The sequence below is a fragment of the Mirounga leonina genome, unplaced genomic scaffold, assembly GCF_011800145.1.
Source record: "Mirounga leonina isolate KUSES-001 unplaced genomic scaffold, KU_Mleo_1.0 Mir_200, whole genome shotgun sequence".
In the NCBI taxonomy this organism is placed as follows: domain Eukaryota; kingdom Metazoa; phylum Chordata; class Mammalia; order Carnivora; family Phocidae; genus Mirounga; species Mirounga leonina.
In genome coordinates, this window is record NW_023270503.1 from 7,054,720 (window position 1) to 7,068,942 (window position 14,223).

Below are 14,223 nucleotides of genomic sequence, written 5' to 3' on the forward strand. Positions count from 1 at the left end.
TTCCCTGGACAATGAATAAAACATTGTGATGGAAATTGCCCTCACACCCTGCCTGATGCCTCCTGCAAGGTGCAGAAAGGTGTATTCCAGCAGGTGATGTGACTCTCTTCAACAAATTCCTTAGTGCAAGTATAATCTCCCCCTAAACTTGTTGCGCCTTAATAAAAATGTCAGACTTGAGAATGGAGCTAGTTAAATAAAAATGACTCTGCTGATGAGAAGCTAAGTTGGGTTATTATTATTACAAATATAATTACAATTAAACAGGCCATTTTTGATACATGACAAACATATATTTCCTCTGTAGAGCACACAAGCAATACATAAATGTATTCCACACGTGAACAAATCCTTTTTAAAACTTTAAAAACGAATACATTAGCTTATTAAAATTTGAGTACAGTACATGTTTCTGGTCATGAGCTCTTTGGGTTTCTTCTCATGGCCAACAAGATACTTGATTCCATGTCACCATTTTCCTTGCCTAGAATAGTGATAGTTTGTCATAGGCTTGTAATAAGACAGTATGGCACACAACTATGTACTGTAGTGACCCTGCATCACACAATATATATGTAGAAGTACACATAAGGAATAGCTAACTATACCTTGACTATATCCATAAATGGCTTGAAGCAGGTAATACATTTACTTTAAAATGCCATTTACATCATGGACTGTTGAACGATACGTGAATCTGAAAACGAAAAATATGTTTTTTAGACTCCAAGTGTTGGTGTCCTAATGTTGTCTATTAAAAAAATTGATTTCTAAATGAGTAACCAAGTACATTAGAAAAAGCCAGGTTCAAGGGCAGGTTCAATAAGCCTTTGAATTGCTTATTTCCCATGGTCATCCTGAATTTAATGCTATAAAAAATGCTATTTGGATTTTGTTTTCTACATTGCCTACAATCCAAGTTATTAAAATTTAAAACCATATGAGAGCCTTTATGAAGATCTTGAGAGTACAGCTGAATTGTATTTCTCATTAAAGGAAAAGAAATGGCTTGGTGAGTCATGTCCCCAGACTTCTGTAGAAGAGAAAGCATCAGGCCATTGTCAGTCATTTTCAAAGTTAAAACTCAGAACTTATGTATGAGTTTAGGAGAGGATTTTTATGGGCTTGTGTTCCTCTGAGCATCCTGAAGGCAGTGAGAATAAGACTCTGATCTTCTAACCAAAAATCATTATTAAATGGATTTATTAAAGAGCGTTGCAGAACAAACTGCCGTCATGTGTGTAGCTACAATTGGCTTCCATGGGAATTATAAATGGCTCCATTTTCAACTGATTCGGAGTAAAACAATATGAGGCTTATAACAAATATACAAAAAACTAAAATCAATAAGTAACTCTGATATGAAGAATCTGTTTGCATTCTTTATGTTACAGTTTGCTTGTAGAATTTGTGTACTTTGCTTCTTTTTTAACACTGTTGGAAAACTCCAGCATTTTCAACAGAAAAACAGAAAAGAAAATACAGGCTCTTGGCAGGTACCTGTGAACAAATGAATGAAGAAAGGGGCTGGCGGCCACTTCTGCAGTAGCTTTCTGTCAGAGATGATGTTTTGTCTTGAAGCTAGTGTATCTATTTTTAAAGCTCATTTAATTTCTTAAACAGTCATGATTTGTGTACTGACTTAACTTTGTCATCCATGCCATAATCAGACAAAAAAAAATCTATCCAAGCACCCACAGGATGCACAGATCTGTCTCTGAAATGGTGTCGCAGCGCTAATCTGTCCTGAGACTAGGAGGACTTTTTTTTTTTTTAAAGAAGCTATAGTATATTGAGAAAGGAGTATCACAATTTTTCTGGGAGGAAAAATTGCTAAATACTGCAGCCAACTCCTCAGAGAAGCCACAAAATGACCTTTCAAGATTTTTGAGCATCAACCCCCCGAGGCCTAGAATTTATGGGGCCAGCAGCGTCCTAAAATTCCACGACTCTAACACACATCTAAGACTCAGTGAAAATGGTCCTCGGATTTTTAGGTCTAAGTAAGTTAAATTTTAAAAGTACGAAATGAAGAAATCTAGAATGTGTCTGAAATAATCTTCAGTAGCAATCCTATGACAATTACAACAACCGCAGTTTCAAACACCAAGGCTGATATGTACAACTTCACAACACAATGATCTCAAAACATGTGATCAAAAACTTTGGACAAGAGCTTCTTTCATAAATTCTTCAAGGACAGCCACCACGTTTTTGGCTTCAGGCATTTCTTCGTGTTCCACTTTAACAATCTTCAAAAGGATATCTCCACTACCACAGTTCTTCAGGAACATGTAACATTTAAACAAAGCGTAATGATTCATTTCTGCCTGTCGGATAAATCTCTTCAAATTATTTGTGTCTTGTATGGCCTAGAAAAAGATTACCCAGTTAAGTATGTGTTTAGTGAGATAATAACGAAGCCTGAGAAATATCTCCTATCCAGCTGAGAGCTTGACATACGTTGCCGAGATGTTTGCTTTTTATTTTAAACATTTCCATCGTTCTTATTGCTAATATGCTTTGCCCTTGGGAGAACACAATTTCTTACATAAAGTAAAAATATTTTTAAAATCTGCAAAATAAAGTAACAATGCTCCTCCCCATCAGAATTTTGAAACCTTAGGCACCGAACCATTGTTTTTGGTGCTTTCCAACTAAAATACATCACAAATTAGAAGACTAATGTCCCTGAGATACAAGCAAGCACTCAACCCAATTAATTGGAACTGCAATGATATATATGCAGAAGCTCCTGGAAAATATAAATAAAGTAAATGCCTTCTGGGGATTCTAGTTTTGAGAACGTCCTATTTAATAGACATCACAGCTGTAAAGCAGATTTGTTACTCTGTCACTGGTACTAACTAAAATTCAGACAAAAATGATATGATGATATTTGGCACATAGCCAATTAATTACCTTTAATTTAAAGTTCTCCAGTACTTGTCGAAAAAGAAAAGGGTTACCTCCTTCAGTGCCGTTCAAAAAAGCCTGCATCCAGTCCTCACAAAACCGGTTGCTTCCTATGAAGTATTTTAGAAAAAAAAAAAATAAAACCGAAATCCTACAAAGCATAAGACATTCTTTCTAATCCTACAAAGCATAAGATTTATTCTTTCTATTCATTATTTATTTATTTTTAACTGAAGTGTAATTGACACTTCATAGTTTGTTAGTTTCAGGTATACATCACCTGTATCCATTGTGATTTTCCTTCTTGGTCAAAACACTTATAGTGAATTATTTTCAAGATTTATTTATTTAGGGGCGCCTGGGTGGCTCAGTCGTTAAGCGTCTGCCTTCAGTTCAGGTCATGATCCCAGCCAGGGTCCTGGGATTGAGCCCTGCATCGGGCTCCCTGCTCGGTGGGAAGCCTGCTTCTCCCTCTCCCACTCCCCCTGCTTGTGTTCCCTCTCTCGCTGTCTCTCTCTCTCTGTCAAATAAATAATAAATAATAAGAAAAAAAAAAGATTTACTTGAGAGAGAGACAGAGAAAGAGCAAGCATGCACAAGTGGGGGGAGGGGCAGAGCGAGAGGAAGAGAATCTCAAGCGGACTCCCCACTGAGCGAGGAGCCAGACACGGGGCTTGATCTCACGACCCTGAGATCATGCCCTGAGCCAAAATCAAGCGTCGGATGCTCAGCCGACTGAGCCACCCAAGTGCCCCACGTGTAGTGAATTATTTAAGACTTTCTATAATGGTCTAAAAAAATAGTCGGCTCACCACCTGGCTAAGAAATACCAAATGGCTGAAGCCCTGAGTATGTCTTCCCCATCACATCCCCCTCCTTTCCCATCAGAAAGGATTATTGTTCCCACGTATTTCTTTCAACTTTTGTCACATACTTTTCTTTTTTAATCTCTAAGGCCTATATAGTATTACTTTACATATGTTAAAACTTTTTCTTTAATGGCTCTTCCACTAAATAGTATGGTTCTGAGCTAGTTCGTGCATTTTCACTGCTATGTAGGGCTCCACTGTATGAATATAGCAGTTTTTCAGTTTTCCTGATAGACATTTGCTTCCATTCTTTGCTATTTCAAACAATGCCTTTATGAATATTTCTGTACTTGTCTCCTTATGTACACATACAAGAATTTCTCTATATACATAGGAGTGGAATTGCTAGGCATGATGGGATTTCCATGGTTCTAGAATTTATACTATTTTTGGTGAGTGTGAGATAAACAGAGACAAGTGTACAAGGCTGGAAGGCTAACTTTGTCTCATGTGTTCTTGGTGCAAAAATAGAGACTCCCACCAGGAAGGCTGCCTCGGGCTGTGGCTCACCTGCATTGTAGAACTGAGGCTGGGAGCCGCTGCAATCGATGACCACGGATTTATGTGGCTCCTCAGTCATGGCCATGCACAAGGACGTCATGGTGCCTTCGTGAATAAGGCCTTGAAGACTGGCCACACTCAGAAACCTGCCACACACACAGGTTCTTTTCCACAAACAGTATTGCAGGGTAGGAGGGAGAAAGCAAATTCATTCTGCACTGGGTGGGGGGTTTGAAAACGTAGTATCAGGCTTGCTGTGAAAAAGAAAAACTCTTCTTTACCTGTTAATGTCTCTCTTTGTTTTTTCATCTGATTCTTTAACTTCAACAGGAGTATAACTCAGAGCCTATGAGAGAAAAATAAAGCCTAATTGATACAGGGATTCTAGTTTTCCTTATTGAGCAGATACTCAACAGTAAACGTCAGCTTCCCCAATAAACACCACACTGGACCATTCTAGATGGGCACTACCCAGAGCCTTGTTCATCAGGTGCCCACTGACAGCCTAAAACCTGGCTTTACCACCCTGGTCTCATGGGACCATCCAGTTACAGCTGAATTTACCCACCACATATTTAAATAAAAGCCTGGCCATATACTCTAGGTTTCCCCCATTGTCTGGGTATTTTCGTGAATTTTTCATTTTTTATCTGGACTTTTTTTTTAAAGTAGTCTCTACCCACAATGTGGGGCTTGAATTTACGACCCCAAGATCAAGAGTTGCATGCTTTACAGACTGGGCCAGCCAGGCGCCCCTATCTGGACTTTTTATATAGTGAAAATCACTTTGGGATTTTTGTTTTCCTTCTCAAATTGTTTTGGAAATTGTGCCTCTCCCAGATCACTTCAAAAATATTATTTTAAAATGTTTTATCCTGGGGTGCCTGGCTGGCTCAGTCAGTTAAGGGTCAGACTCTTGATCTTAGCTCAGGTCTTGATCTCAGGGTTATGAGTTTAAGCCCCACTCAAGCTGGGCATAGAGGCTACTTAAAAAAAATAATAATGTTTTATCCTATTAGGAAGATTTAGTATTTGCAATTCTACCTGAGTAGTGGAACTTTCTAGATCTCAGTAAACAGAGTGTGGTCTACTCTGATTGCAAGCATAGTTTGAATGAATATTCAGCAGGGGAGGGGGGAGTAGTGTTCAGAGAAAGTGAGTATGTCTTCAAATAATCCAAACTCTGCCAAAGTGACTCTCAATTAAAGAAATGCTTTTGTTTGGGCAATACTTACAGCATGTAGCAGAAAGGTAAGCTTCTCCTGAAAGAGAAGAACCACCCTTTGGATTGGGCATACAACATCCTCAAACCAGCTGCTCAGGTAGGATTTTATGTGGTTCTCCAGGCCCCTTTCCTAGATCAAGAAAGAATGTCACCTGCTTTAATGTAAGCCTTCTCTTTAGTGGACTTAACATTTTCTTCATGATATTCTTGACAGTGCAAAGAACTCAAGATGGGGTGCCGGGGTGGCTCAGTTGGTTGAGGGTCGGCCTTCGGCTCAGGTCATGATCCCAGGGTCCTGGGATCTCGCCCCTCGTTGGGCTCCCTGCTCAGTGGGGAGTTTGCTTCTCCCTCTGCCTCTGCCTCTGCTCATGCTCTCTCTCTCTCTCAAATAAATAAATAAAATATTTTTTTTTTTAAGATTTTATTTATTTATTTGACAGAGAGAGACACAGCGAGAGAGGGAACACAAGCAGGGGGAGTGGGAGAGGGAGAAGCAGGCTCCCCGCAGAGCAGGGAGCCCGATGCGGGACTCGATCCCAGGACCCCGGGACCATGACCTGAGCCGAAGGCAGTCGCTCAGCCAACTGAGCCACCCAGGCGCCCAATAAATAAAATCTTAAAAAAAAAAACAAAAAACTGAGGATAGATACCTCCTTTTTTTAAGCTAACACCACCAACTCAGATAAGGAATTGTGATACAACTTTCCTGAGCACAGTGGGGAATAATTTTGTACTGAATTTTTTTTTTTTTTAAGATTTTATTTATTTATTTGACAGAGAGAGACAGCAAGAGAGGCAACACAAGCAGGGGGAGTGGGAGAGGGAGAAGCAGACTTCCCGCTGAGCAGGGAGCCTAACGCGGGGCTTGATTCCAGGACCCTGGGATCATGACCTGAGCCGAAGGCAGACGCTTAACTGTCTGAGCCACCCAGGTGCCCCTGTATGGAATTTCTTAAAAAAACACTTAGAAATGTATTACATAAAATAAAGAGACCGAATTAGTAGGGTTCCATGCTATTTCTTTGCTGGGAGAAGTTGGGCATTTACATGTCCATCTTCTCCTACCATACTGTGTATACTCAGAGATTTTTTCTTTAAGTTTTTTTTTTTTTTTTAAGATTTTATTTGACAGAGACAGTGAGAGAGGGAACACAAGCAGGGGGAGGGGGAGTGGGAGAGGGAGAAGCAGGCTTCCTGCCGAGCAGGGAGCCCAATGCGGGGCTCGATCCCAGGACCCTGAGATCATGACCCGAGCCGAAGGCAGACGCTTAACGACTGAGCCACCCAGGCACCGCAAGATTTTCTTTTTAAGTGATCTTTACCCTTAAAGTGGGGATCAAACTCACAACCCCGAGATCAAGAGTTGTGTGCTCTACCAACTGAGCCAGCCAGGTGCCCCAGGAGATAGTCTCTTAATAATCCTTGTCACCCCAGCACTTGGCAGTGCCTGAAACATCCATGCATGAGCTTATAGAGCGCCTGCTGAATGGCTGAAGAGTGAGACAGCTCACTCACATTCAGATAGGATCAGAGAAGGACACACACTAATTCATCAAAGCCCTCAAGCCCACTCCAGCTGTCAGACTGCTGCCATGAGCGCTGGCCATGAGCACATCTGGCTTTTTAGACTGTGCTGCTCACTGGGGACTACTGCAAGAGCTCCGCTCTGGGAGAGCAGCTCCCCCTAGACCCATTTCCTTGGCTTACTCCTATGCTAGCCTTTCCTCTCCTGCAGGATCTTGTAAGCACATGACAAGTAAAAGGAATTGGTACCACATGTAATGGGTAGTAAAGTTAGAAGAGTTATAACTTTTAACAACTACTATACAGTGAAGTGTAGTTTTTTAAAGATATAGATAATTTAATCAATATGGATAAATCTAGTTCGTAAAAGATCGACTAATAAAAAATGGAATTTTTCGGGGCGCCTGGGTGGCTCAGTCATTAAGTGTCTGCCTTCAGTTCAGGTCATGATCCCAGGGTCCTGGGATCGAGCCCCATGTCAGGTTCCCTGCTCAGCGGGGAGTCTGCTTCTCCCTCTCCCACTCCCCCTGCTTGTGTTCCCTCTCTGGCTGTGTCCCTCTGTCAAATAAATAAGTAAAATCTTTAAAAAATAAAAAAAAAGGGGGCGCCTGGGTGGCTCAGTTGTTGAGCATCTGCCTTTGGCTCAGGTCATGATCTCAGGGTCCTGGGATCGAGCCCTGCATCGGGCTCCCTGCTTGGCGGGAGGCCTGCTTCTCCCTTTCCCACTCCCCCTGCTTGTGTTCCTTCTCTCTCTGTGTCTCTCTCTGTCAAATAAATAAATAAAATTTTTAAAAAATAAATAAAAAATTAAAAAAGACTAAAAAAATAAAAAATGTGAATTTTTCTACAAATCTTTGATGTTGAGTTCAAGGACAGTCATACCATTGTATAGCATGTCTTTGGTGCCAGAGGCTTCACGGACATTAGTTCTGACCAGCACATAAGTCTTATGTGCCTAGAAATCTGGAAAAGAGTATCTTCTTCCTCACTTGGCATATTACCATGTACCCTGAATTCAGTGGATTCAATTTTTCATGGATACAAAACATCAGAAGCAGTCTTGTGAAACTTAGAGCACTTATAGGACTATGTTCCCTGCTTCCCTGAACAGGCACCTTCCTATTAGCCCACAAAGCAGTATTTTTAGCATTTGGCTGTCTTTGTGTCTACCTGTGTGATTTCATAAGCATAGCAATTACAGTGTGTTTATCATCTCAGTCTTACCAATTAAATCGATCATCTTACCTCACAGCTCATGTTATTTTTCAGCCCTTGAATATACTTGTCCAATTCAAGCCTGAAAGTACGTTCTTAAGGAAGCAATAAAGGATGCATCAAGACAGTGTTTTATCTCTCAATAGGAAACATAAAATCTCTCAGATGCAAACTTTAAATTAAGACATGCCAGGACAAACTGGTTGTATGAAGGTATGAAATGAAGTAAATATAGAAGGGGTAGAAAAGCTCTTTGGAGGTCGGTAGTAATACTCCTCCACTTAGCATCCCATGGTTTCCTTCCTGATATCCTCGAAGATCAAAGAAAGGATATAGCTCAAGTCCTTTTTCAGACCCTCCTAAAAAACAGACCACATACTCCGAAGCGTTATGTTCAGAGTCCACTGTTGCTGCTTCAGGAAGCAGTTTTTCTTGTTGGAAAAGACAGTAATAACAACCGACCCGGGATTCTGGAATCCTAGAAAAGACAAGACAGTAAAATGTATTATTTTGCTAAGTCATGTGTCTAGTTTTATGGACTGCTGCAAACCTTGGTCATCTTCATCTGACAATACTGTTAAGATTGCAAACTAGGTCAGAACTTCCTAGACTTCTCCTTGGTTTACTTGTAATAGCAGAGGAAAATTACCATGTACCGTTATGGGCTTTTGCAAAAGCAGCACCTAGAATTTCAAACATGGCATTTCTTTGAGTTCTCTTCTCTTAGTGAAAAACTCATGCAAATTTTATTCTTGTTCATAGTATATCCACGTTTACATAAATATAAACATGTTCTCTTTCTCCCCCCAAAACTTCACGAATCACTGAAGCTCCAGGCAGATGTGACATGTTAATCCTGGGGCTTTATCTTTGGGCTGTGGCTTCATACTCCTGAGGGGACTTGATGGCAAAATCATAGTCTAAAGTGAACTACAATCAAGGGGTGTAATGGAAAGATGGCTGGAAGTCAACAGAGGACACCTATGATTAAGCCTGCACTCCATCAATATGACCAGCTGTGTGACCTCAATGTCTTTGAGTTTATTTGCTCATCTGAAAATGGAAGTAAGAGTATCTGCTCTATTGCCTCTTTGTAGCGAGCAGTTTGGGAAAGCACTTTACAAACTGTATACACTTTTAGTTTTGGTAATTAACTCTTTTCTTCCAAGTACAAGACCAAATAAGTACTCTTAGGTGGTAGCGTCTGCCATTCACTTAATTCCATCCCACAAGTGTGTGTGTGTGTGTGTGTGTGTGTGTGTGTGACCCAGGGCTCAGGCTGCCAGAGAACAAAGACCAACTTTGCAAGTCCGGTAGGAGCTGATCTTTTGCAATTTCTCCACACTTCTCATATTCAGCTCAGAAATAAAAACCCAGGACACAGCACATTTTACACTTACCTCAGCTCCACAGATGCAACATTACCCAGCCCTTCAAATACTGCTCCCTTAGCAAGACGCTTAGCAATGAAACCACGCAGGTCTGGCTCCACTTCCGATGGCAGATTAGTACCCACCAAGGAGAGGCTGGACAAATAAAAGACACACATCTCTTACCAGTGGACTACGACATTCACACCTCATAAATCAGAATATTACTAAAAGCCAGAATCTCTTTAAGGATTTGACAAAGCTTTTTTTTTTTTTTTTTTAAGATTTTATTTATTCATTTGAGACACAGAGATACAGAGAGAGAGAGCATGAGCAGGGAGAGAGGCAGAGGGAGAAGGAGAAGCAGGCTCCCTGCTGAGCCAGGAGCCCGATGTGGGCCTCGATCCCAGGACCCTGGAATCATGACCTGAGCCGAAGGCAGATGCTTAACCATCTGAGCCACCCAGGCGCCCGACAACGCTTTTTATAGGACTCCTGCTGGGGAGGCTTCTAGGTGTGTATGTCACCAAGTATGATCTACCTCATCAAATGGTTTAAAATAGTCCTATCTTTCCAGCTCATTCTCTCTAGTATACTCCACCGGGACCCCTAATCCACTGACCTTACCTCCTTTTCACAATACCATAATGCTATTACAACACCTAAAAAATTCCTTAAATCATCTATCATCCTGTCAGTGAACATATTGTTGTATTATCCCCTACTTCGCATCAAGTGCTAAGATTCAGTCATTCATTCATTTACGAAATATGTCTTAAATGTTTACCCTGGTACCACTCAGGGTGCCAGGTAGGGAGACATCAATGAACCAAAGAGACAACAATCCATTCTGTCCTAGAGTTTACATTCCAGTGTGTAGCAATGGAGCTCTGAAAGCGTATTGAAGGTGGGGAAAAGGAGCATTTTAGATTTCTTTATACTCATATGACCTTGAATATTTAGTGCAGTTCCAATCAAGGAACTAAGATGGATTGCCTCTGGCTTAATCACCAGGGGCACTCCAGTATTTGGATCTGCCCAGCCTTGAATGAATGGACTAATGAGGAAATCCAGATGAGGTTCCTAGGGGATAGGTGGGCTTGGTGGTTTGACTCGGGGAAAGCTGAAGTGAAACAGGGTACCCACTGATATCTACAGGACAGAGATGCAGAGAAGATGAAAGCACACCCGTGGGTTAGGGTCGAGCTGCTTTTACCTGAAATCATCACCAGAGGGCGTTTCTGCATTTGTGCCGCTTGGGCTTCCATCATCACTGTCCCCTCGCTGTTGTGCCAATCTGCACACCACAAAAGCAATACAGCTATCAGTTATGGGCTCTAACTCAAAAGCAGTATGGCCCCCTCCCCGCCGGCAAGCAGGGTGGGGGTGAACAGTCAACTGAAAATGCTGCAAGTTAGGAGTGCGTGGATCCTCCACTGCCTACGTAGCCTCATGACAGGGAAAACCCATGAAACGGTGCGGACAAGAGCCCCTTCTCCAGGCCGTCTAAGAGGTGGAGGAAAAGCTAAATTAAACATCCACAAGAGTCGAGGAAATTTCGTCTAAAAACCAGACTTTCCAGGGCCAAGAGAGCCCCAGGAATGTCTGCCCCGACCGAGGAAAAGGAGGCAGCGAGAACAGAGGATAATCGGAGGGTGGGGTGGAGGTGTGAATGCGTGGGGCTAATGGGAGAAAGTGGGGCGGTAATTACAGGAAGGACGGGGTGGAAATTGACATTAATGAGTGTACGAGGCGCTGCGCCAAAGGGCAGGGGCGACAGGAAGGGGCTGAAAAGTCGAGAGGGACAGTTGGAGCGCAGAGGATTAGGAGGGGCGCCAAAGTCCAGGACGGTGGCCCGGAAGAACGGCGTGAGGCGAGGAGGGTCCTTAGGACCAGAGACTATATAGCTGGGAGAGGGGAAGAAGGGCTTTGCGAGAGGCCAGGGGTGGGATGCGGGGCCGGGGCGGGGCCACAGGGACGGTGGGCGCTGCACCTGCTTCCGCGGTAGCTGTAGAGACAGTAGTGGCTGCTGGGCGGCGGCTCGAGTCTCCGCTCCTCCGCGGAGCCTCCCTCCTCGCTGCTCTCTAGCTCCTTTTCATCCCCATCCAGAGATTCCTGCAAGGAGGGGAGCATCGCGGCGCCGGCCTCCGAGCGGCCCTGTGTTCCCGCCAAACCGCTCCCCCGCTGCCGTACAGTCCTCCGAGGCCGGGCTCGTGCGGCTCCCAGGCCTCGCGCACCTGCGTTCCGCCTGTTTCCCGGAGTCGCAGGCCAGGAAGCCGCTGTCGGGGGCGGGGGTCTTTACTCCCGGTAGGTGCTGGTGGGTGCGCCGAATTACCTCCTGCAGAATCTTTTACCATTTCTCTCTTGACTCCCTTTTCTCCTCTGGCTATCGTCTAAGACGTCTAGGAGACGTAATAAACATGGTACTATTAGCTAGCCACCTGGAAAAGGATGAATGGGCCCTCCTACCACCCTTCAAGAGCGTGGACACGCACTCACGTGCACCAGTTTGATAAAAGATATAAAAATTTATTTATTTGAAAGAGAGAGAGCACGCACAGGCGGGGGAGGAACAGAAGGAGAGGGAGACAAGCAGACTCCCTGCCCAGTGGGGAGCCTGACCCCAGGCTTGACTCCAGGACCCCGAGATCATGACTTGAGCCAAAATCAAGAGTAGGAGGCCCAACTGACTGAGCCACCTAGGAACCCCAAAATATATAAGAATTTAAAATGCTCCCTCCCAGGTGAAAACATGGAAGAATTTTGAAGATTCTTGAAGAAGGCCTTTCTAAATATTTAAAACACTTAGAAACCACATGGGAAAAGATTAATAAATCTGACCAGGTAAAGACTAAACTTCTGTGTTGCCCAAAGTCAAAACACAAATGACCAACTAGGAAAAATATTTGCAACATATATAATAGATGAAGGGCTGTCATTCATCAATAAAAAAGAAAGACAATAGGCAGTTCGCAGAAGAAATAAAAATGAAGAATATGTAAGTAAATAAACTGTTCAATTTCAAATGAAATTGGTAGTATATAGTACTGCTTTTCACCTGGCAGATTAGCAAACATTTGAAAGTTTGGTAATACCTTGCGTTGGGGTGTGTAAAGAAGCAGTCACTCTCCTAAACAGTTGATAGGAATAAAATTAATGCACGTGGTTAATTTTATTTGTTTTTCAGATTTTATTTTTTAAAGTAATCTCTACATCCAATGTGGGGATTGAACTCATAACCCTGAGATCAGGAGTTGCATGCTCTACCAATTGAGCCAGCTGGGTGCCCTCAATGCACATGGTTTCGAAAGGAATTTGAAAACATCTATCAATATTTTAAATTCACATACCCTTTGACTATCAATGCAACACCAGGACATCATCAAATGGATACATTTATGTAAGTGTGAAAATACAAGTCCAAAAATATTCCTTGCAACATGGTTTATAATGATAAAAAACTAGATACAATCTGAATGTTGGTCAATAGAGTACTGATTATGTAAGTTTTTGGTACATGCAGTGGCCGGCAGAATAATCACCCCCCACACTCCCCAACGAAGATGTCCACGTCCTAATCTCTGGAACCTGAGAATACTTTACCTCACATAGCAAAAGGGACTCTGCAGTTGTGATTATATTAAGGAACTTGAAATGGGACGATTATCTTGGATTATCCAAGTAGGCCCAGTGTAACCCTAAGAGTCTCTGTAAGAAGGAGACGGGAAATCAGAGAGAAGGCAATTGTGATATATAGAGATGGAAGTGATTTGGGACCACAAATTGCACATTCTCTAGAGGCTAGAAAAGGCAATACGTGATTCTCCCCTAGAGGCTGCAGAAGGAATGCAGGCCTGCCATTTCAGACTTCTGATCTCCAGGACTGTAATATAATAAATTTGTGTTGTTTTAAGCCACTAGATTTGTGGTTAATTTTGTTACAGCAGCAATAGGAAACTAATACACATGTGTACCTGAAGACTATGCAGCTATGAAAAAGAATGAACTAGAATATGTGCACATATAGAAAAACAATCCAGTATTTAAGTTTTTATCCTGGCAACACAATTGAAGGAGACAAGGTATACACATGGGGAAGGGCAGAAGGTAATTACTGCCAAGAAAGTAATGCAGACAGGGTGATCTTATGGAATCTCATTACTGGCTTTTTTTTTCTCCCATATTTTTTTGTTTGTGTTTTAAAGATTTTATTTATTTACTTGACAGAGAGAGAGCGTGCACACGAGCACACAAGCAGGATGAGTGGCAGAGGGAGAGGGAGAAGCACACTCCCTGCTGAGCATAAAGCCCAACTCCGGCTCCATCCAGGACCCTGGGATCATGACCTGAGGCAAAGGCAGATACTTAACCTACTGAGCCACCCAGGCGCCCTGATCAATCTATAATCTTAACTGTTATTTTATATTGTATTCTCCTGCTTGGGTCTTAGAATTCTTTTTTTTTTTTTAATAAAGATTTTATTTATTTATTTGAGAGAGAGAATGAGATAGAGAGAGCATGAGAGGGGGGGAGGGTCAGAGGGAGAAGCAGACTCCCTGCCGAGCAGGGAGCCCGATGCGGGACTCGATCCCGGGACTCCAGG

The 14,223-nt window shown here is 42.5% G+C and overlaps 1 protein-coding gene across 3 annotated transcripts; it reads right to left on the reverse strand.

Annotated features, from left to right (window-relative positions):
- Positions 1-215: 215 nt before the first annotated feature.
- Positions 216-11,808, reverse strand: CUNH17orf75 (chromosome unknown C17orf75 homolog). 3 transcript variants are annotated; one of them, XM_035027792.1, is made up of 10 exons: positions 11,614-11,802; positions 10,837-10,917; positions 9,651-9,776; positions 8,585-8,728; positions 8,281-8,338; positions 5,522-5,641; positions 4,568-4,632; positions 4,296-4,450; positions 2,923-3,026; positions 216-2,372 (listed from the first exon to the last, which is right to left on the reverse strand). In XM_035027792.1, exons 1-10 carry the CDS (start codon positions 11,751-11,753, stop codon positions 2,157-2,159), a joined length of 1,209 nt encoding a protein of 402 aa, XP_034883683.1. In that variant the 5' UTR covers positions 11,754-11,802; the 3' UTR covers positions 216-2,156. The 3 variants fall into 3 exon arrangements, with proteins under 3 accessions (XP_034883683.1, XP_034883684.1, XP_034883685.1); XM_035027793.1 differs by having other exon boundaries at positions 4,296-4,432; positions 11,614-11,801; XM_035027794.1 differs by having other exon boundaries at positions 2,261-2,372; positions 2,970-3,026; positions 11,614-11,808.
- Positions 11,809-14,223: the final 2,415 nt, after the last annotated feature.